General features: G+C 31.2%; 2 protein-coding genes and 1 long non-coding RNA gene across 7 annotated transcripts in view; 2 read left to right on the top strand and 1 right to left on the bottom strand.

The window, feature by feature from the left end:
- The first annotated feature begins 374 nt into the window (after nt 1–374).
- LOC139514148 (uncharacterized) lies at nt 375–2432 on the top strand. The gene is made up of 2 exons (XR_011662571.1): nt 375–487; nt 1400–2432. It is a non-coding gene; the product is annotated as an uncharacterized lncRNA (long non-coding RNA).
- Nucleotides 2433–12389: 9957 nt separating this feature from the next.
- On the bottom strand, nt 12390–20494 carry LOC139514144 (seipin-like). Of its 3 annotated transcripts, none has more exons than XM_071302924.1 (8): nt 20244–20494; nt 19631–19706; nt 18847–18922; nt 18502–18581; nt 16525–16659; nt 15809–15906; nt 15053–15264; nt 12390–12699 (listed from the first exon to the last, which is right to left on the bottom strand). In XM_071302924.1, exons 1-8 carry the CDS (start codon nt 20453–20455, stop codon nt 12536–12538), a joined length of 1053 nt encoding a protein of 350 aa, XP_071159025.1. In that variant the 5' UTR covers nt 20456–20494; the 3' UTR covers nt 12390–12535. The 3 variants fall into 3 exon arrangements, with proteins under 3 accessions (XP_071159025.1, XP_071159026.1, XP_071159027.1); XM_071302925.1 differs by having other exon boundaries at nt 18508–18581; XM_071302926.1 differs by having other exon boundaries at nt 18514–18581.
- A 175-nt stretch (nt 20495–20669) lies between these two features.
- The window catches only part of LOC139514136 (poly(A) polymerase type 3-like), a 31899-nt gene continuing 28658 nt past the window's right edge, over nt 20670–23910 (top strand). For all 3 annotated transcript variants that reach the window (XM_071302906.1, XM_071302905.1, XM_071302904.1), the window contains exons 1-2: nt 20670–20790; nt 23117–23277. In XM_071302906.1, the coding sequence (XP_071159007.1) occupies nt 23120–23277 (158 nt within the window). In that variant the 5' untranslated portion in view covers nt 20670–20790; nt 23117–23119. The remainder of the gene's footprint in view (nt 20791–23116; nt 23278–23910) is intronic.

Genomic DNA, 23910 nt, shown 5'->3' with positions numbered 1-23910 from the left:
GTAAAAAAAAAAACCACCCAAAAATACATTAGTCGATAAAAACCTGTCTGCAAATGGACTGAGACACACTATAAATGGTGCTAGTTTAAGTGCAGTAGCAATTATTTCAAGCATATTCAGGACTTTAAAAACGAGCTTTATTATAGAAGCTGATCTAATTGTGGGGGACATAGCCATGGTAAACTGTTCTAATAAGCCACTTATTTGGCAAACTTTTTATTTTGTTCATCTCAGCAATAAGGACGTTGTATTTTTGTGTCGTTTGAATATTGTTCCCTCGGGAATTAAAACCATAATATTATGGTTGAGAATTTGGGACGTACAGTTCTATTTATACTCTAATGTTATTTACGTTGACTTGTGGACACTATTTATATCGATAAGCTATGTATCAGTGTTTCTACATGTTGTGAAATATCAATTTAAACATAAAACGGGCTGTATTTTAGTTGGGAGTTTATAATGACGATTTGAACTCAAGCTTCGGGTAAGAATCTCTAGTATATGTATTAATTTTAGTCTTTAGTATCTGGATTGTCTTAATGACAATCATACCCCGTCTCTTATATTGACTGTAGTGTCATTTTCTCAAAACATATTTAAATGTTAAATCCTACAGTTGCTTGGGTAAAAAACATTCCCTTTTCTATATATATATGAATAGATATTTATTTAAATATTTTTAGTTAATATTTATTTGATATTTGCTAATACTTAAACTTATTTTCACTTCCTTAAATTGTTATTATTCGTATCCGTATATTTTTACTAGTGTTAAGCTAGCCGGCGTTTACTTAATATCCATGAGATATTTTATATTCCATACAATGAGAGAGAGAGGATTTATCTAAGATATAATCCTTTTAAACTACCGAACATATTTCGAATTATGAATTTGAATACGAGTCCCTCTATAGTATATATTCAGTCCAACTAAAACATATGGAGTATATCAAAATCAGTTGTTCTATATTTTAATAAGACTGATATCTTTTGTCTCTCTTTTAAATCGTCTCTTGTGTAGAAAGGGCAATCATACCACATCTTCTTTTGTACATTACCATGAAAAAGACTATCAGTCATGAATAGACACGAAGAACGCAACACACATCAATACATATTTGAAACTTCTACTGCATGGCTAGGTTCGTGGTTTTGGACGGACACATACATTGTAAATGAGCTATATTTGGTCTACAAAATGATTGCACTTAGGTGAAATTCACCACATTTTCATAGTTGGTTTGAACGACGCTAAGATACAAGTTAAAATTGATCGTAAGTTATACTAAAATGTTCAAGACTTGCGAATATTTTTACTCGTAAGATTGTTTGTGAAAAGAGCGTCAGCATTGTCCAGTACAGCATTATTGATCTCAGCTACATTGTACCTTTTCAGTAAAATGGCAGAATGTGTAGGGTCTACAGAACAAAATGTTGAGGTGCGCGGAACTAATGCAGATACAATTGAGAATCGTACAACCAATCAAAAGAGAGATCAAAAGAGGCAGATGCAGCGACCTCGACCTACGAGAGTAGTATCTGTGAAGAAACGATCCCTAAATCATATGGGTTTCAAAGATCTAGAACATTGGTTAGAAGACACCAACAATATATACATTGGTAGGGACATGACCCATTATGTTCCTGGGGCTGTTGGTAGCAAGTGGCAAAATCCTTTTAAGGATGAGAAACTTGGGAAAGAGAAACGAGTAGAATTGTATGAGGAATACATTTTGTCAGATACGAAAACATATGACGGAAAGACACTGTTGGAATCAATAGAAGAACTTCAAGGAAAAACTTTGGGATGCTGGTGTAAGCCTGAATTTTGCCATGGTGATGTTCTTGTTCAAATACTAATGAGATTAAAAAAGAGTAGTTAACTTACTAACTATCCTGCTGATGGGAGCTTTGAATTGTAACTAAGTGAAACAAATAAATGGAGATGTTCGTGTGCAACAAATTATCAGTTTGAAGACAAGTGCTCCTCTAAATTATGTGATTAAAAAAAGAAGGGAGATACCAAAGTGAAAATATGATATTAGAAATCTCAGAAATATATACAATACTGTGGCTAAAAAGAAAAACGACGAAACCAAAATAGCAGTCTACATATAGCACAACATAGAAAACTGAAGACCGAGCAGCATGAACATATTATATGATAATTTGTTATAAATGTAATCTCATAGATATATATAAAGATTATTATATTCAGATATAAAGCTATTATGATATATGTTATTAAAAGAACCAGTATATTTTAAATTAGAATAGACCTATGGTTGAATACATGACATAACTTATTTGTTGACCTCTAAATACTTTCTTCAAGTTTATGGCTGACCCGAAGGGTTACTGTTACGTATGTAGAAAACTTGAAAAAAGGATCAAATAGGTTCATGACATAAAATATTGAGATGTTTTGATTTACTAGTTTTTTTTTCTAATCTGATCCTGGCATCACACTATTGCATATAAAGATTTGGCATAATTTGTCTCACTTATGTTTATTCAACATTCATTAACTCTAATCAATGTTATGGTAAAATCTGGGACTATCATACTAACAGTAAGCTGCTATAGGGCGATGATTATAACTACATATCAGAGTCGGATTTAGGGGGGGGGGGCGGGCAGGGGGGGCCCCTTTTGAGAATTTTTTTTGTTGCTTGTATAGGGAATCACTGAAGCGTGACGAGATTAGGCAGCCAGTGTGCCCCCACTTATGAAAATTTCTGGATCCGCCACTGCATATTATAAAGCCAACGTATTTTATAAGAGTAACAGGAAGGGTTTCACATTTGGAGCTGGATCTACTTACCTTTCGGTTCGGTTTGTATTGCTCAGTCTTTACGTTTCTATCTTGTGTTTTGTATATTGTTGTTTGTCTTTTGATCGTTTTAAGTTTGTTTTTATACGACCGCAAAATTTGAAAAAAATTTCGTCGTATATTGCTATCACGTTGGCGTCGTCGTCTGCGTCGTCGTCTGCGTCGTCGGCGTCGTCGGCGTCGTCCGAATACTTTTAGTTTTCGCACTCTAACTTTAGTAAAAGTGAATGGAAATCTATGAAATTTTAACACAAGGTTTATGACCACAAAAGGAAGGTTGGTATTGATTTTGGGAGTTTTGGTCCCAACATTTTAGGAATTAGGGGCCAAAAAGGGCCCAAATAAGCATTTTCTTGGTTTTCGCACTATAACTTTAGTTTAAGTTAATAGAAATCTATAAAATTTTGACACAAGGTTTATGACCACAAAGGAACGGTTTGGGATTGATTTGGGGAGTTTTGGTTTCAACAGTTTAGGAATTAGGGGCCAAAAAAGGGCCCAAATAAGCATTATTCTTGGTTTTCGCACAATAACTTTAGTTAAAGTAAATAGAAATCAATAAAATTTAAACACAATGTTAATGACTACAATAGGAAGGTTGGTATTGATTTTGGGAGTTTAGGTCCCAACAGTTTAGGAATTAGGGGCCAAAAAGGGACCCAAATAAGCATTTTTCTTGGTGTTCGCACCATAACGTTAGTATAAGTAAATAGAAATCTATGAAATTTAAACACAAGGTTTATGACCATAAAAGGAAGGTTGGTATTGATTTTGGGAGTTTTGGTCCCAACAGAATAAGGGGTCCAAAGGGTCCAAAATTAAACTTTGTTTGATTTCATCCAAATTGAATAATTGGGGTTCTTTGATATGCCGAATCTAACTGTCATGACTGTGTATGTAGATTCTTAACTTTTGGTCCCGTTTTCAAATTGGTCTACATTAAGGTCCAAAGGGTCCAAAATTAAACTTAGTTTGATTTTGACAAAAAATGAATCAGTTAGGTTCTTTGATATGCTGAATCTAAAAATGTACTTAGATTCTCGATTATTGGCCCAGTTTTCAAGTTGGTCCAAATCGGGGTCCAAAATTAAACTTTGTTTGATTTCATCAAAAATTGAATAAATTGGGTTCTTTGATATACCAAATCTAACTGTGTATGTAGATTCTTCATTTTTGGTCCTGTTTTCAAATTGGTCTACACTAAAGTCCAAAGGGTCCAAAATTAAACTTAGTCTGATTTTAACAAAAATTGAAATCTTGGGGTTCTTTGATATGCTGAATCCAAAAATGTACTTAGATTTTTTATTATGGGCCCAGTTTTCAAGTTGGTCCAAATCAGGATCTAAAATTATTATATTAAGTATTGTGCAATAGCAAGTCTTTTCAATTGCACAGTATTGCGCAATGGCAAGAAATATCTAATTGCACAATATTGTGAAAGAGCAAATTTTTTTTAATTAGAGTTATCTTTCTTTGTCCAGAATAGTAAGCAAGAAATATCTAATTGCAAAATATTGTGCAATAGCAAGATTTTTTTTTAATTGGAGTTATCTTTCTTTGTCCAGAATCAACTGAAATCTTTGTTATATACAATATACAATGTATATTCACTTTTTACTACCAACTGATAAATTAAAATAATCTTTACCATTCAGTGATAACAAGCAGTTTTTTTACATCTTAATATTTTATGATGTATTTAAATGAGTAGTTATTTTTGCAAACTCCATTAGAAATTTTAATTGAGATTAGTTTTGGAATAAGGGAAAGGGGGATGTGATTAAAAAAATTGGGTTCAATTTTTCTCATTTGAAATTTCATAAATAAAAAAGAAAATTTCTTCAAACATTTTTTTGAGAGGATTCATATTCAACAGCATAGTGAATTGCTCTAAGAGAAAACAAAAATTTTAAGTTCATTAGAACACATTCATTCTGTGTCAGAAACCTATGCTGTGTCAACTATTTAATCACAATCCAAATTTAGAGCTGAATCCAGCTTGAATGTTGTGTCCATACTTGCCCCAACCGTTCAGGGTTCAACCTCTGCGGTCGTATAAAGCTACGCCCTGCGGAGCATCTGGTTTACTTATGGGGTCCCTTTAGTATAATTGTCTCTCTTTTAAATCGTCCCAAGTCTAGAAAAAAGGAGAAAGCTTATCAAAGGTCTGTAATGAACACGCATGAAGAACGTAACACACATCAGTATTTAGAATAACCACTGCAAGGCGAGGTTCCTGGTTTTGGCCAGACACATACACTTCATATCCCCCATTTTTCTTTATAACGAAATTACAAAACGTCCAATAACATTATATTTTAAAACCTCGTAGATCTGTATAAATGCACATGAATACAAGTAACACAAGGAGGGCAATGAGGTATTACAGAGATTTAAGATTGTTCAAAATTACTGAAAACAAGACATATTACTGATCCTGATGCTTAATATAGAAACCATCAAACATTCCAACATTGTCCATCTTCAAGAAGCACCAGGAACAATGCTCGAAGTCGCTTGTGCAATTTCAAAAGATTTCTAAAAAATTGCAAAAATGAAAAACTTACAACTGATAGATATAGGAAGATGTGGTGTGAGTGCCAATGAGACAACTCTCCATCCAAATAACAATTTAAAAACAAGTAAACCATTATAGGTCAATGTACGGCCTTCAACACGGAACCTTGGCTCACACCGAACAACAAGCTATAAAGGGCCCCAAAATGCATGAAATCACAAATGTGTGTTTGGTAAATTAATATGAACTCACTAATTATAGAAAAAAAGGTTTAAAAAAGAACAGTTTAATTATTAATTCATTGACTAAATAAATTGCTGTAATGTAAATATACGTTTATCAATTATAAAAAATAAATAATTCAAAGGTCGTTTTTTTTAAAACTTTTTGGTTTAGGGCAATATAACCACGAAATGCTAAGTGCAAAATACCATTTGTTAAAAGGATATGCTAGTGAACTCCTGTTTTACCTTCCCAAACACATACAATCAAGATAATTCCAGAAATTTGGCTGCATTATACGTTTATAGTATTTCTTTTTTATATGTCCAAACCGATTGAACTATCTCTAAGATATTTATCAATTTCGTTTTTATTTTATTTTAGACATTTTTGAATAATGGCTCACTGTGTTCCGACCGAAGACAATGTTAAAAAAATACAAGCAGATATCGAGGACAAAAATGAGACTAGTACTATCAGAACTCAGACTGAAAGACCTCGGCCAACACGTGTTATATCTGTCAAGAAACAATCATTGAATCGTAAAGGATACAAAGACCTTCAGCACTGGCTGACAGACCCAAATAACATATACATCGGCAGGAATATGACTTATTATGTCCCTGGAGCTGCGGGTAGCAAGTGGCAAAACCCATTCCCGGCAAAAAAACATGGCAGGGACAAGTGTATAGATTTGTATAGGGACTATATAATGAATGATACAAAATTATACGATGGAAAAACTTTATTAGACTCAATAGAAGAACTACGTAGTAAGACACTAGGGTGTTGGTGTAATCCAGAACCTTGCCATGGTGATGTTCTCGTACAAATGCTAATGGGATTGAGAAAGAAATGACATTAATCGGGATGCTTAAATTCATTTGTGAATAACCGGGGACTTTCTTTAATAAGAGTTAGTATTGAAAGTCCCTAGAATAACACAAGGCTTCAAAAGACCCTCAATCCTTGGATGTCAATTTTCTTTTCCTTGTTGCAAAATTTGCTTATTTGCAGATTGTTAAAGAGACTTTTTCTAGGTCTTACATTAATGATTAAAGTCATTTATTAAATGGTAATAAATGCAAATAACTAGTGCAATAATTGGCCTTGTTGATCTACTATAAGATCTTATTTTGTATTTTTAGATTTCTCTGTAACTCCAATATTTTTTGACAAAAATGGATAAAATAATAATTTAAATAACTTTGTCTATAGCAAGATGGTTGACAATTTTGGCCTTAATGACTGATTGAAGCATTTTAGATTTTTTACTGTTTGTGCTTAAACTTAAAAACTGAAAAAAGAAAAGATGTTTGAGGGCAATAAATCTTTTCTGGGGTCAATTGACACTTTTATATATATGTTGATTTATTTGTAGATCTTAACTGCTTTTGCTAAATATTCTTGCTCTCTTTCCCTTTTTATTTCCTCAAAAATGTGTAAAATGGTAAGTCAGGGGCAATAACTCCTAATACAAGATCGTTTACCATCTCTGCATGTGATTTATTTAAGATCTAGTTGTGATTGGGTCAACTGATGATTCTCAAATGTTTACTTATTTGTGAATCATATTTTGTTGAACTTATATTTACCATCTAAATTCTCTATATCAATATATTTTATTGACATTAGGCCCATAATAGCCATTATCTTTTATATTTATGAACCAATAGCACATTTTGAAATCCTGTATATAACACATAAGGAGTCCAAAGAAAATCTGAAAAAAAAACAAAAAACAAAGCACCAGTTGGTATGGTAGGTCGAAATTGACCATCTAAATAATAAACTGTTATCATAGAGATATGTCTCACCTTTTTGTAATTTTGATTACAAAATGTATGCAAATGTTGAAATCAAAATAGCAATACTTTAACATCTTACACAAGTTATGCAAATATTCAAAGTCAATGAACCATGACTGAGTAACATGGCTCAACAATCTCCATAGATATGAGATGTGTCAATGCTAATACAACTGCATACCAAATACAATTGACTTATTATAAGTTGTTCCCAAACCTAAATACAAACATTAACTGGTAAACTATGAAAAAGTTACAAAGTCAATGAACCATGAAGAGGGGATGGGGCTTAATAATCACCATGGAAACAATACTTGCAGATGCCAATAAATATGCATACAACACATCATTGACTTAACATTAGCAGTTCATCTTAAACTGATCTAATCACAAACTAATACATGTAAACTAAGATAAGTTTCAAAGTCATTAGACTGTGATTGAGGGGCAAGGCCAAATATTCTCCATGGAAATGAGAAATGAGATGTGCCAATGCGTATACAACTGAATACCAATTAACATTGGCCTTCCACTAATGGTTCTCCTTGAAATGACCTAATCACAAACTAAGACTGATAACTTTGAAAAATTTTCAAAGTCAATAGACCATGACTAAAGGGGTGGAGCCAAATTATCTCCATGGAAATGATATATGCCAATGCTTGTACAACTGCATACCAAATATCATTGACCTCCTATTTGTGGTTCACCATAAACTAGACCTAATCACAAACTAATACATTGTTGACGCCATCGGCGCGGGAAACAGCATACCTATGTCTCGCTTGTTGACTCCGTCAAGGCGAGACAAAAATCTGTACTGTTTTTATAGTTAAAAAATATATTTTTTTGTCTTTATATCTTTATATATTTTTAGACCGTAGGCTGATCCAGGGGGTGGGGGAGAGGGAGTGTATGTTACTTACTTATCTTGATGACAAACTTCAACATCATGTTTATATTGGTCCATTAGAAACCTTGTAGAAAACCTACTCTATTAATTGGTATTCCATCTTGTATGGACTGTCATGGTTCTATAAATAGCACTATCAGATATAAATTGAATCACATTCAAAGTTATGTTTATCCATTGGACAACAAACAACAACAAACAACTTTAAAATAAAATATGTCATTAGTTGATTTCAAACGGTTTAAAAAATGTGCATGCTTTTCTCAGATCAGCTATCGATTACAAAAAGACAATCTTATTTTGGAAAATGGTTTTATTGCACAAAGTAAAAAACAAAGAGTTACATAATAAATACATTTTTTGGTGGTAAAAATGACAAAATATCACATTTATTGCACATGATATTTGCTGCAATTAATTTGTTTAAATATTGGATTTTTATACCTATAAGATGGAATAATCAAAATGTAGAGAAACATGGATTTGTTCATTTTAGCAGATGATACAAAATAAAATATAATATAACAATGGTTCATATATATCTGCATACAATCTTGAAGAATAAAGAACAGTGTACCTGCAATTAATTTAAAAGGTTCTTTTTGTTTTGCATAGTATTAAAATATAATTAAAAATATCTTTTCAAAACCGATATACTTCTTTTCTGAAATCTGTGTCTAGTTTAAGCTGAATAATGTATAGAACAACCAATTAGGGAACAACCCGGAAGAAAAAATAGTATATAAATCACACACAACAATTTTTACACAGGGCTTTCAAAATATGTAAAATATATGGAAATTGTAGGTATAAAATGTGGTTTCGACATGAAATGATTGTCACTTTGTTTAAATAAATGGCTTTGAAAGAAGAAAACAATGGAGTCTTGAATTAGTAGTTTGGTAACTGATTGTCAGAAAATTAATCAACAAAATACTTAACAATAAAATAGATATAAGAAGATGTCGTTTGAGTGCCAATGAATAAAATCTCCATCCAAGTCACAATGTGTAAAACACATGGTGAATATTTGTTGCATTCAAACTAGTATCAGTTCAGGTTTTGGTCACTGAATTGTTTATTGTGTGGTTTAATTAAAGACCAGTTTGAATGTAACACATACACTCTCAGTATGTGAGTCAACAACATAATTATTTATGAGTTATCACCCCTTAATCTGAGATAAACACATGAAATCTACATAATGTAAATAAAGATAATAATTTGATATTGATTAAATATCATGAACTTATATTAACTTGAAGCTTTGTAATGGTGATATGGAAAAACAATGAAAATATGTCAACACATTCAGACAGTAACTTTACAATTAAAAAAAATAAACAGTTTGTTTTAAATAAAATTGCCTGATTAAAGGAGATAGACACCTAATATTTCTTATGTCTTTACAATTACAACACAGAAGTGTCATTTATGAAATTTGGCAAGAAAACAGTAAAATACATTATTGATAAATCAAATAAGACTTTGACACATACATGCACATTGATAAAAGCTCTCATCTACACATACACATAAACACATCAATCAACAACACAATGGTTAAGCTTAAGTCAAAATATAACAATTTACCGGGAAAAATAACTTATCACAGAACACATTCTTGTACTAAATGCCATTTATTCTGAACATTCTTGTAGACTTTTGAAAAGGAAAAAATATGTTGAATGAAAAGATAAAAAATTTGTAAGGGTTCCGCGTAACCCAGTGTCTCGCCTATTTTTTAAATCTCAGGCTTAACAACAATGAGGAAAAAAATCAATAAAAATATTCCTCTTGTTACTATTTTATGATTGTAGGAAAATCTAAGTCCATTTAAAACTAAATTACAGAAAAAACGGAGTAATCTTTTTACAAACTTTACTTCTGGATACAATCTTATGATCATAAATAAGCTTCTGTCCAAGTTTGGTACAAACCCAGGATAGTTTAAGAAAGTTATTAAAATTTTAAAAACTTTAACCACAGAGTGAATGTAATGGTTCCCCGCAGAAAAACTAAGTCCATTTAAAAGTAAAATATGGAAAAATGGATTTAATTATTTACAAAATTTACTTCTCCATGGATACTATCTTATGATCATAAACAAGCTTCTGTCCAAGTTTGGTACAAACCCAGGATAGTTTAAGAAAGTGATTAATATTCTAAAAAATTTAACTACAGAGTGAATTTAATGTTTCCCTGCAGAAAAATCTAAGTCCATTTATAAGTAAAATACGGAAAAAATGGAATTTTATTTTTACAAAATTAACTTCTGGATATTATCTTATGATCATATACAAGCTTCTGTCCAAGTTTGGTACAAACCCAGGATAGTTGGAGAAAGTTATTAAAATTCTAAAAACTTTAACCACAGAGTGAATGTTTTGTTTCCCCGCAGAAAAAACTAAGTCCATTTATAGTAAAATACGGAAAAAATGGAATTTTATTTTTACAAAATTTACTTCTGGATACTATCTTATGATCATAAATAAGCTTCTGTCCAAGTTTGGTACAAACCCAGGATAGTTTAAGAAAGTTATTAAAATTTTAAAAACTTTAACCACAGAGTGAATGTAATGGTTCCCCGCAGAAAAACTAAGTCCATTTAAAAGTAAAATATGGAAAAATGGATTTAATTATTTACAAAATTTACTTCTCCATGGATACTATCTTATGATCATAAACAAGCTTCTGTCCAAGTTTGGTACAAACCCAGGATAGTTTAAGAAAGTGATTAATATTCTAAAAAATTTAACTACAGAGTGAATTTAATGTTTCCCTGCAGAAAAATCTAAGTCCATTTATAAGTAAAATACGGAAAAAATGGAATTTTATTTTTACAAAATTAACTTCTGGATATTATCTTATGATCATATACAAGCTTCTGTCCAAGTTTGGTACAAACCCAGGATAGTTGGAGAAAGTTATTAAAATTCTAAAAACTTTAACCACAGAGTGAATGTTTTGTTTCCCCGCAGAAAAAACTAAGTCCATTTATAGTAAAATACGGAAAAAATGGAATTTTATTTTTACAAAATTTACTTCTGGATACTATCTTATGATCATAAACAAGCTTCTGTCCAAGTTTGGTATAAATCCAGTATAGTTGAAGAAAGTTATTAAAATTTCAAAAACTTTAACCACAGAGTGAATATTTGTTGACGCCGCCGACGACGCCGACGCCGACGGAAAGTAGGATCGCTTAGTCTCGCTTTTTCGACTAAAGTCGAAGGCTCGACAAAAATGGAAAGCTAAAAATAAAATACTGCTTTTTCCCTACAGTATAATTGAAAATAGAAACTGGGAATGTGTCTAACGAGAAAACAATCCGACTGAATGACATAAAACAGCCTTAGGCCACCAATGGATCTTTCACAAAGCAGGAAAATCTTGCATCCAGAAGAATATTATTTTCATGGCAATTTGTATTATGTTCAACCACCATCAATGTGCCAAAAATCTTCATTTTGCCCAAGTTACTGTTTATAAAACAATGGGATTAAGTATCAAATATCTAAAATTACTTATTCTAATAAAAAGAAACATATTCAAAAATTTATTAGAATCCAATACGGTTACACAGAGATTTAACTGTTGATGAAAAGTGAAAGGGGGAAGGGATACATACTGTTGAACAATGAGGACAAAATCTGTTACAGTATTTAAGGGCAATAACTCCAATAGGAGGTCATTTGACTGTACTGAAGTAAATGAACAATAGGCAGAGCTAAAATTTTCTCTATAAATAGCAATTTTCAAAATAATCTACAAAACTTACATTATATATACCCCTATGTTCTATTTTAAGCCATCTGGGCCATCTTGGTTGACACATTTTTTAAAAGAGTTACCTCAAAGATGGTAATGGCCAAGTTTCTTCAAATTTGGCTAAATAGTTTCAGTAAAGATGAGCTACACCCTTGCACAGAAAGGGTCTTACAGACAAATTTAAAGAAATTTTTCATATCTCAATAACTTTAGAATTCAGAATACGCCAATCAAATTGCTCGATTTGTGACATGCTTCTATCATATATTATATGTTAAGACTCTTGTAAGTGGATGAATCAATCACTGTAAAAGGCTGGATTATTTGGGTTAATATTGTACATGTATTTGGCCATGGCAATTTTGTTGTTGTTTATCTTTGATAACCTTATTGAAAAAAAATCAACATATTTTTCTCCTTTTCTAAAAAATACAAGTCACATAATAAGGCAGGAAATATACAAAGTACTATGAATCGTGATCCTGGTCGGAATGATGTTTTATGTGCCTATGACGTAGGAATGAATCTGAAGTATTATCACTATCTGGTAACAGTTCCTCTGTTGTTTCTCCACCTATAGTCTCTGTTTCACCAAACTCTGGCAAACTTTTGGATGTAGATAGTCTTTTGTCTGAAAAAAATAATTGTTATTACTTTCATAATCATTTAATTTGTCAATAAAAAGAAACATCATTTTAACAACTTAAATCTTATCAAACTAGAGGCTCTAAATAGATTGTGGTGCTCACCTAGGTCTATATGTATCTTCAATATTGTAGACTTCTGTTTACAGTTTCTCTCTATCTTATTAAGATTTTGCCAAAAACACAAGAGGGTAAACAAAATCATCATTTGAGGGCAATTATTCTTATCTACTAACTTTTCGGCAAAATTTCTCCTGATTGTTTTGCTGTTCAAAGTTTCTATTTAACGGTATGATGGATAGCAGTTAACCATTATCGCTTTTAGTTAAAAAATGCACAAAAATTGTTAAAATGGTCTTTAAGAACAACAACTCTAATAAGAAGTAGTCTGACAATTTTACTATACTGAATTATTTGAAAATCTTGTCTTGCTGATCATTTTTTTAGTTTTAAGTTTCTCTATATCTATTACAGTACCGGTAATTTTAAAAGATAATATGCGAAAATGTCAAAAACTTGTTAAAAATGTAATTACAGAGCAATAAGCTCAATAACCAGTTGAATGAAGTATTCAGCCATTCTATCTTTCTGTTGTAATCTTAAGGATTTTAGGCAAAGCCGCAAAAATATTTTTTTCAAATATTTGATCAAGGGCAATAACTCGAATAAGGAGTCGACTGGCGATTTCCATTACTTGACTCATTTTAAGAATTGTCTAGCTGATAATTTTTGCTGTTAATTTTTATTCTTTATTAGGTCTTTCCACTTTTCGTGGAAAGACCTTCTGTTTTTCTTCTGATTATTTTTCTTTTTTTTTCTTTTTTCTTTTTTTTTTTTTTTAGGTCTTTCCACTTTTCGTGGAAAGACCTTTTGTTTTTCTTCTGATTATTTTTTTTTTTTTTTCTTCTGCCGTCTGAGATGCTTTTTTGTCTTACAACATATCGAATGGATTTTTGGCCAATGATGTTGTTCAGTAATGGGGGTTTCAAAACTCACCCTGAGTGACCGAACACTTATTCTTAGGAGTTATCTCCCTGCGTCCCCTTTTTCTTGTTTTTTTTGTTTTTTCTTGAATTTTGCTTGTTATCGTTATTCCACAGAAACTGTGACAGTAAATGATATGATGTGTTTGCCAAATAACTGTTAACAATTAGGCGCAACTTCAACCTATTTCAGTCAAAGTGTTTTGGTTAACCTTTATAGGAGTTTTCTCCCATTATGTATTTCAAATCAGTATTTCTCCACAACCATACAAGTGATTGACCTCCGGTCTTTTGTTTTGGGTTCACTAACCTATGACCTTGAAATTGAGATCAAGGTCGAAGGTCAAGATCATGGTATAAATTTTGAATTTTGCTTGTTATCGTTATTCAAAAGAAACTGTTACAGTTAATGATATGATTTGTTTGCCAAATAACTGTTTACCAAAAGGCGCAACTTCAACCCATTTAAGTCGAAGAGTTTTGGTTAACCCTTATAGAAGTTTTCTCCCCTTTTGTATTTGAAATCAGTATTTCTCCACAACCATACAAGTGATTGACCTGGGGTCTTTTGATTTGAAATCACTGACCTATGACCTCAAAATTGAGGTCAAGGTCAAAGGTCAATTTGACATTCTAGATTTTGACCTTTGCCAAAAATTCTTTCTGGCTCATTATAAAACAACTAAGTCTTCTGCATAAACCTATCAATCTTATTTTTTTTTTATATCAGTTTGATTTACCACATTACATCAACACAGAGTGACATTTTCTAACATCGTTTTTTAAATTTCATTCTTATTATCGAGGTGGAAAGACCTTCAATTGTTCTCTGAAGAATTGGTTTTTAATGTATTATAGTTTTACTATGCAATAATATGCAAAAATGTAAATACAGTATGTAAGGGCCATAATTCCAATAACAGGTCATCTGACAGTTTTGAAGTAAATGAACAATAGGCAGAGCTAAAATTGTCTCTATTAGTAGTGATTTTCAAATTAATATACAAAACTTACATTATATACCCCTACCTTCTATTTTTAGCCATCTGGGGCATCTTTTTTGACACTTTTTTAAAGTGTTACCTCAATGATGGTAATGGTCAAGTTTCTTGAAATTTGTCGGGATAGTTTCAGAGAAGATGCTCTTTGTAAAAGTTAACTGACAAGAGACAACTATGACAGACAACAAGTGATAGGTAAAGTTTACATGGCCCAGGTGAGCTTAAAAGAGTCAGTTTAGTAAGCTGAAACACACAATCATTCTATATTTCTAATAAAGATAACTATTTCTAATATTTTCTTTCTATATTCATGATATGGGAGTAAGAGGATTTTTCAATGGAATAGGACAACTCACCTTCTTTTTCTTTGTCCATCATTTTCCGTATTCTTTTTCTTCTTTCTTCCAATGATTCAAAATCGTCATCATATGAGTTGTATTCACTGCTGTTAGTTTTTTTTGTTGACAAGCACTGATACCATGACAACAAAGCAATAAACAACAACATAACTAAATTACAGGAGATTCCAAACAGAGCAGACATCATTGGCCAGTGGTATAGGAAATACCTGTAATATCAAGCATATAATACAATAATAGAGCAGACATCATTGGCCAGTGGTATAGGAAATACCTGTAATATCAAAAATGATACAAAAACAAAGACAAAGATAGAGACAGAGACAACAAATATATAAGTAGATGGTTGTTGTTTCTTTGAGACACTCCCCATTTCCATTCTCAATTTTATTATATAATTACATGGAGAATGTGTTTAATAATGGGACACAGATTATGTCCTCGCTTGAATATGTTATAAAGGGACATAACTCAACAGTAAAAAGTAGCGCCAACCTAATCTTAGAGAACAGAAACCAATTTCAAAAATCAACAACTTGCTATCTGATTAACATTAACACTACAACTCATATTATTCATTTAAAACATATGCTGTTCGGTATGAGCAAAGGCTCTGTGTTGAAGAACGTACTTTGACCTATAATGATTTACTTTTATTAATTGTGACTTGGATGGAGAGTTGTCTCATTGGCACTCATACCACATCTTTTTTTATATCTATATATGTTATTATTTCCTAGATCTATACCTTACCTCAGCCCTGTAAATTTAGCATACATCTTGAGTACCATTGTATATAACTGAACATGTAAATTCTGAATTTCTACAATAATACCAACAGCTGGATTGTACTGTAAGTGTAGAATAATATACATTAAATTTTGTATCACTGTAAACCATGCAGATACTGGAAGATAGCATTCAATTATAGAATTCCCTAACAGGAATTAAAAACAATTTACAATACACCAATGTAGTTGTATATCTATGTCGTTCTATGTTGTGATGTTACACTATTGTTTCAGATATTAAAGGGTGAAGGTTGGTACCTATTAAAAGGTTTAAACCCGCTGCATTTGTTTGCACCTGTTGTAAGTCAGGAACCTGTTGCTTAGTGGTTGTCGTTTGTTGATGTGGTTCATAAGTGTTTCTTGTTTCTCTCTTTTTTTTATATAGATTAGAGTCATTAGACCAGACTGATTAGACCATTGGTTTTCCTGTTTGAATGGTCTTACATTAATCATTTTTGGAGCCCTTTATAGCTTGCTGTTTGGTGTGAGCCCAGGTTCTGTGTTAAAGACAGTACTTTGACCTTTGATGGTTTAATTTACAAACTGTGTCTTGGATGAGTTGTCTCATTGGCACCCATATCACATCGTCTTATACCTTATTTGACTGTTTAAATCTGATTTAATGATTTCTTTTTCAAAATAAAATAAGATTGTATTGATGTTAAACCCATAACTTACTGCATCATCCACATAATTAGAGAAGAATTCTATCATTAACATCTGCTTCTGTTCTACAAAACCTGACAATAACAGAGGAGAGAAAACAAAGGTATCCAGGACTCGTAATAACTCAGATCTGTAGTGAAGCATGGTCTGTAAAAAGAAACAAAATAGTTACATATACTTTCTACAAATATATATATACAGACGGAACAAGTATAGTATAGCTGTATCATTGCATTGAAAAGTTTGTCTTCCTACAGAGATAATATATATTGAAAATAGTTTAACACAATTGATTTCTTTGAGTTTATACATTTTCTGCTCCCATTATTTTTAAAAATTAAATAAAAAGCAGCTACCTAATCAATATTACTTTAAATAATCTGATTACAAAAAGGAACTCCGACATGATGATATGATATGATCCTGAAATCTTATCTAAAAAAAAATTTGATTGTAAGCAGTTAAATGTTCTTTGGAAAACTTACGGTTGTCTCTATTAGGTACTACATGTAAATGGCTATCTGATTATCCTGGTTTTTTTTTTAAATGAATGCATTTTTCGCTACTTGGTGACCTTCTGCTGTTGTTTTTTTCTATGGTCGGGTTGTTGTCTCTTTGGCACATTCCCCATTTCCATTCTCAATTTTATTCCCTTCTTTTATAGAAAATTTTGTAGGAGTTAAAAAAAAAATCTGAGTAGACATTTCCATATAAATTTTTATTATGTTTATCTAAATGTCTTTTACTTATCTTCCACTCTATTTGTTATCATTAGACATTAGTCTAAAATACATGTACATCAAATGTTTATTTTTGTGGTCATAAACCTGTTGTCTCATTAATATATACACAAATGATGACACATCTATATTATTATTGATATCATAAAAACTATAGAAAAATCATGACCAATATTGAAATCCTATGCCCAATTATTGCTTCTTGGTTATTTATTGATATTCAAGACTTACTTGACTGCTACAACAATCATCATCTCAACACATCTTGTCAAAGTAACAAATATATTTTAACACATTATTATAAATTACATGCAATGGTTAAAGTTATATTGTAAGAAGAGGACATAGTATTTATTTAAGATCTATAGCATAGAGTATTAAAAGGTTACTCTACACCTATAAAAACAATACAATGTTGTAATCTTTTTAATTGATGCAATGTTCTATCAATTTTGTAAGATGCAAGCTTTTACTAAATAATGATAACTAATGTTTCATTCCAGTCTGGTAAATAACTTCTTATCAGCAAATCCACATTGATATTGTATTCTACAATTCCTCACCCCCCCCCCCCCCCTAATAAAATGGAGAAGAAAAAAACTAACAAATAAAATAAATAAACATTAAAAAGCCTAAACTTATTGGCTGAAAGCATATGGTTCTAGTGACTTATGGTTAGAATGGTTATGTGTGAGAACATGATTAATTTAGGGTTAGTAAAGTAGTGTAGTGTTGATGGTTAACAGCCAGTTAACTGAAGCATCACTGTTTTCCTTCTTACATAAATCTATAAATAGTCATACTACTGATGCTTAAGAAATCTAAGTAAGATAAAATACATGCTAAGACTAAGAAGAGAAGAAATACAGTGATTGTTATGAATATGACACAAACCTGATTATGTTGCTTTGGTTAAAATATTTATTTTGTTGATAAAATAATTTTGAACAGTAGAATCATTAACAGATTAATACATTTTCGTTAACCAAAATATTTAATGTCATAAGAAAATTAAAAGAATGAATTAAAAACTCCTGATAAATATATGCCTAAGGATCATGAATTTTTATCTTGGAAGATGAAATCAATTATTTTCAATATTTAGGTCAATAATGTAGAAAACAAATCTACAAAGTTTTAAATATAGTTTTTTTCAGTTGTTTGCATTGGGCAATTTATTTTCCCTCACAATAAATCAGATTTGAGTCTTCCGTGTTATTATTGTGCAAGGATTAGTATAAATACATACACCTACACTTACTGATCTAGTAGCAGAGGACAGGCTCTCACCATTCTTATTATACAACTGTAATTTTACTATAAACATTCCTAAAACGATAAACACAGAATTAAACTATTACATTTACTCCAACAGTATTTCAGAATGAATTTGATGTAGGGTACTTATCAAAACATAACATCATGCAGAACTGGCTGGTAAATAATACAATTTCATTTCAAAACTTTTTGTAGTAAAGAATTGACAAAAAGAAACTAACATCCCTCAATTCATCCTATCAAATATATGAATATAAACATCCTTTTGTCCACCCTTAATAAAAAAAAATCCTTCTGTCCATCATATGATACTAACCTAATTCTTTATTTACATTAGATTCTGGTAAATCTAAATTTAAAACAATACTGTACAGCTGGCCTGTAACAAACATCTACAAAAGATCAAATGTTAAAGAAAAAGAACAACATGCATAGCCATATAAAATTCATGTAAAGCAAAGAAGAAATTTGCTCTTAATTTAAAATATCCTAATATTTCTTTTCATTTTTTAGTTCAATGATATTAAAGATGGAGCTAATACTTAATAAAATAGATCATCAATTGTACTAAAATATATATGCCTACTAAGCATGGGTATATTTTCAAATGTTGAAATATCAAATGATACCATTATATATAAGTTTAAACAAATTTTCCCCTACTGTAAAACAAGTATATATCAGCAGTGTTACGGTCTTTGAAAATACAAAATGTAGTAGAAAACACCATACCATCATAGCCATTAGATTTTTTTTTTTTTTTTTTTTGTCTAACTCATGGTTTATGATAACACTCTTGAATACTGGGCCTAAATAAACTTTCGCCACAAAATCAACAATCTTACATAGTAAATATCATACCAAGTTATTTCTCCTGTTAATATTCGCAACATGTTAAATATCCTTGAGGAGTGATTTTTTAGTCTTAAATTAATAAGGGTTCCTCACTTTGAAGCCCATAAGAAAATAATACATGTAGTAGCATATTGTTTCTCTTCTATTTCATATCAATTTTCTTATATCTATGAATTTTGTTTACAATGTATTCATATTATTTGTTTGTTTCATTTCATGTGTATCACAAGATAAAGAACACTTACATTTTCTTGACCTGACTTTAACAGGGATATATTTGCTGATGGAAAGGAGCAGGCACCTATTCCAACATCGCATGTCCTGAAATTAAATGATGTATTAGTTCTGTATCTAAGCAACACCTCTTAGGTTAATAAAGAAATCAACAACTTGATCAATCCCATGAAAAAATAAAGGTAAAAGATCAAATATAGATTTCAAATGTCCTTTTTTCTGAATGATTTATGACAAATATGAGTTCAAGAATGATGTATCTAAATTTTTAAAGCCTTATTGCTATTTGGCAATCTCGAACACTTGTCCTGATCTTTTGTGACTCAAACAACAATCAATTTTACAATTGCTTTCAGCAATGATTTGTATAGTTAGTCTTACTATACATAAATCATTGCTTTCAGGTATACTCTCTGTGTCAAGTGGAGTAACATTTTGATTGTTAACATTATTTTAACAAATATTTCATCATCATTCGTCGATCTAGCAGCACCCCATTTCTCCTCTCATATAATTTTTGGTTTACCCTAATGGAAACATGTCCCACATACATGTATCCTTTAATTTTCTTCATGCACAAATATTCGAAGACACTTCTCATCTTGCATCAATATAAAAACTTACCTAAAGTTGAGATGAACTGGAAGAATATATGATTCTGTTGGCATATAAGAATAATAAAAACTGCCATACATGAAAACAGACAGCCATAGTAAAATTATAAATACAAATATCACAATGATAATTGTTGTTACTACATTTTTTAACTTGAAAAAACTTTTTTTTGTTGTTTCTTGAAACCAGTCTATAGTGTTTCTTATGAACATCAATATCATTGCGAAAGTTCTGGCTTTGTTTACATCTGAAATTTTTCGAACTTTGAACCTTGAAATTTAATTAGTTTCGGACTCATTTTTTTCTAAAATTTTGTTTTAAAATACAGGACAATTTTTTACTTTAGATATGTCTAATAAATGGATTTGTTTATTAATGAGCTATCAAAGAATATAAAAGAATATCGAGTCAAATGATTAATGTTGATAATTTTACGAAACTACAGATAAACTAAATCCGCCATTTGGTTCAAGAAAATAGAGAATGGCACAATGAAATTAATATATTTTTCTGGTTTCTAGTCACATTTTTACAACTGTTCTGTATCCATAAAGAGGTATTGATTGCTGTCACCAAAACATATATATTTTATTGAAAAATTATGACTCATAAGATGATACACAGTAATACATTCTCACACACCATGTCCGTTTTGAAGATTCAACAAACTGTTGAATGTCACGTTTTTGACAGGTTTTGTTTAAGAAGCAAGCCAAGCAGTCCTTTATTTTCAAACCCTGCTCGCACATCAAGTCAATATTCTGTTACCACTAAGAATTTTTATATTGCAGAGATATGAAAGTATGGTTTACCCTTCCCATTTCACAAAAAATGGCTAAATCAGTATCACTAAAATTCGAATACAGAATACTAAATTACTTAATGAATTAAAAATTCTTTTGTTATTTTTCTAAAAATTAAGTTCTTACTGAAAACACTTTTGCATTAAAGTAAAAATAGTGAATTGCCTTGGTTTTCAATTGATTATAAAGATAACCTAGGAAAAACAGCATATGATATGAACCAAACAGTGATTATTTAAAGGCAGTGTCTGCGCGTACCCGCATGTGGGTACGATTAGTCAAATTGCCGTTCTAGGCTGCACGTACCCACATCCGGTTTTCTATTAAAATGCCATCGGATCGGGAATGAAACATGAAATATATACAGAAATTATCGATAATATGAGGATTTCGTGTAGAAAGAGTGAAGAGTATGAAAAATAATATTTTCAAATTTATTTAATAAATAATGATACATAATAAACATTGCAAAATTAAATGCACAATGATGTAAAATGAAACTGTACAGTCCCTGTAAAAGAAAAACATGATAGAAATTATAATACTATTATAAAATTTAAATGAAAATTTAAAGAATAACATTTTAATCATTTAAAAATATATCCATATGATATTTTAAAAATAATCTTTTAGTAAAATGTAAAACAGAAACTGAAATTTTAAAATATATAAAACTACTAAAATTAAAGCTTGAGTTTATAAAAATTAAAGAAGCAAGTAATAAATCAATATAAACCAATTATAAAAGATTCATGCAACTAGTTAAGATTTCGAACAAATTTTACATATCCAATATGATTGTTTTGGCACAGATTTCAACTCTTACTCTGCACATTTCAAATGTTGCCAGTCTAAACAGCAATCACATGCCAAGGAGTCCTGATCGTGTAGGTTTTTTTTTACACTTAATACATATCCAGTCGCATGTTTCCCTTCTTTCCGTGATCTTAACTTTTAGTTGTTTCCAAGCTTGTTCACTTGCATAATATATGTGTGTATATTTATAAAAATTCTGAGTAGTTTTAATCAATTTATTCACTAATTGCAACAAATTCTGTATATATTTCACGTTTCATTCCCGATCCGACGGCATTTTATTATAAAACCGGATGTGGGTACGTGCAGCCTAGAAAGGCAATTTGACTATTCGTACCCACATGCGGGTACGCGCAGACACTGCCTTATTTAAATGATTTAAAGGGAGACCACTCTGTTCCAAACTAATATGAATCAGGGTCTGCTCACCCCTTCAAAATCACATTCGTTCTGATTTACGTTGACTCCCTTTCACGTTTGCACCCAACACTTTCAACACTTTTACTCTCTTTTATAAAGATTTTGTTTTGAATATTTTTTATGCCCCACATTGTAGGTGGGGCATTATGTTTTGTGGTCTGTGAGTCCATTTGTCCATCCTTCTATCCCGTTTCAGGTTTAAAGGTTTTTGGTCAAGGTTGTTTCGGATGAAGTTGAGGTCCAATCAACCTGAAACTTAATCACATGCCAAATAATTTTTTTGACCCCATTGAACATATGAAATGATAGTGCAAGTTTCAGGTTAAAGTTTTTGATGACGTTGAAGTCCAATTAACTTGGGACAAAGTACACATGTTCCCTATGATATGATTATTTTAATTTAAAAGCCAAATTAGATTTTTTACCCCAATTTCACGGTCCACTGAACAAACATGTAGAAAGTGATAGCGTGGATGGGGCATCCTTGCACTATGGACATATTCTTGTTTAATTATGTTTTAACTTGCATGGTTAGTGTAAACCTGGATTTATGTTGTATTATTTATAAACCTATTGCAAAGATAATCATGATAATCTGTTAGGTTAGGTAAAAAAATAGAATGCATTTATTGTTTTACTATTGTCACCAACTTCATGATCATGTGTTTATTATATTCATTGACATTTTTGATAGAATAAATTGACTAAAAATTGCTTCAGCTTATGAAACATAAAAAAATCTTATTTAAATCATGATAGAGCATTTTGATTTATTATGATTTTTCTATTTGACTTTGTATATGAGTTTTTACTGTTTTTGATTCAAATACATGTATTTTGTAGACCATGGCCCTAGATCAGTCAGGGCAAAAGATTTATCCAGGGGTGACATCCCCCATAAGTTTAGATGGCCCCAAGCCTTTGGATATTAAGCTATCCAACAAGCTGGAAGAAGCAATGAGACCATATGGAGTGTTTGAAAGTGATGAAGAATTAGCACATAGGTAATACAAACTATTTTCCCCCTTTATTAAGGCTGTCATTAGTTTAAATTGATATGGAACATACAATGATGTACGAAATGTCACATGATTCCAAATTGACAGAAAGTCCACAATCAGCTGATTCAGATTCTCCAAACTTTTACACCTACCAACTATAAACAATCAAGATTTTATCTTTTTCATCTAGTGTGCATGGTTGAAGAACTTATTACAGGGTTCGACACTAATGCTAGCCCGCTAGCCCGAGACTAGTAACTTTTGTGTCGGGCTAGTAAATGTCCGTGTCGCGGTAGCCCGAGGGCTAGTAAATTTATTTGTCATTGAACATCAATCTGTTGTACTTTCGGCAAAGTCGGCAAAGTACAGTCCAAACGCCGGTCATATCTGACAACTTCGTCGAATATTGTCTACACTGGTTTCACGACCTCTTTATTTACATACAGATACAGATACTGGAGGGTAAAATTTCTACCGTAAACCAGTCGCCATATACAGTCAACTCGGCCTAAGATTACTCTGCCCTTAAAGTAAGAATGCACCACGTTTCAAGATAACCCGTTTTGAAACAAACAATAATTATACTGCATATACATTTTGGTTTTATTATATTTTATCATTAATCACAACAGAGAT

The sequence above is a fragment of the Mytilus edulis genome, chromosome 3 (genome assembly GCF_963676685.1).
Source record: "Mytilus edulis chromosome 3, xbMytEdul2.2, whole genome shotgun sequence".
Taxonomy (NCBI): domain Eukaryota; kingdom Metazoa; phylum Mollusca; class Bivalvia; order Mytilida; family Mytilidae; genus Mytilus; species Mytilus edulis.
Note: the sequence above shows the minus strand (reverse complement) of the source record. Positions and strands in the feature narration are given on the sequence as shown.

Coding starts and splice junctions, on each gene's coding strand:
- LOC139514144 (XM_071302924.1), bottom strand. CDS start 20,455: ATGATATTGATGTTCATAAGAAACACTATAGACTGGTTTCAAGAAACA. Junction 15,907..16,524: donor CTAATTATGTGGATGATGCA/GTAAGTTATGGG, acceptor CTACACTTACAG/TACAATCCAGCTGTTGGTAT. Junction 15,265..15,808: donor GCTAAATTTACAGGGCTGAG/GTAAGGTATAGA, acceptor TTGATATTACAG/GTATTTCCTATACCACTGGC.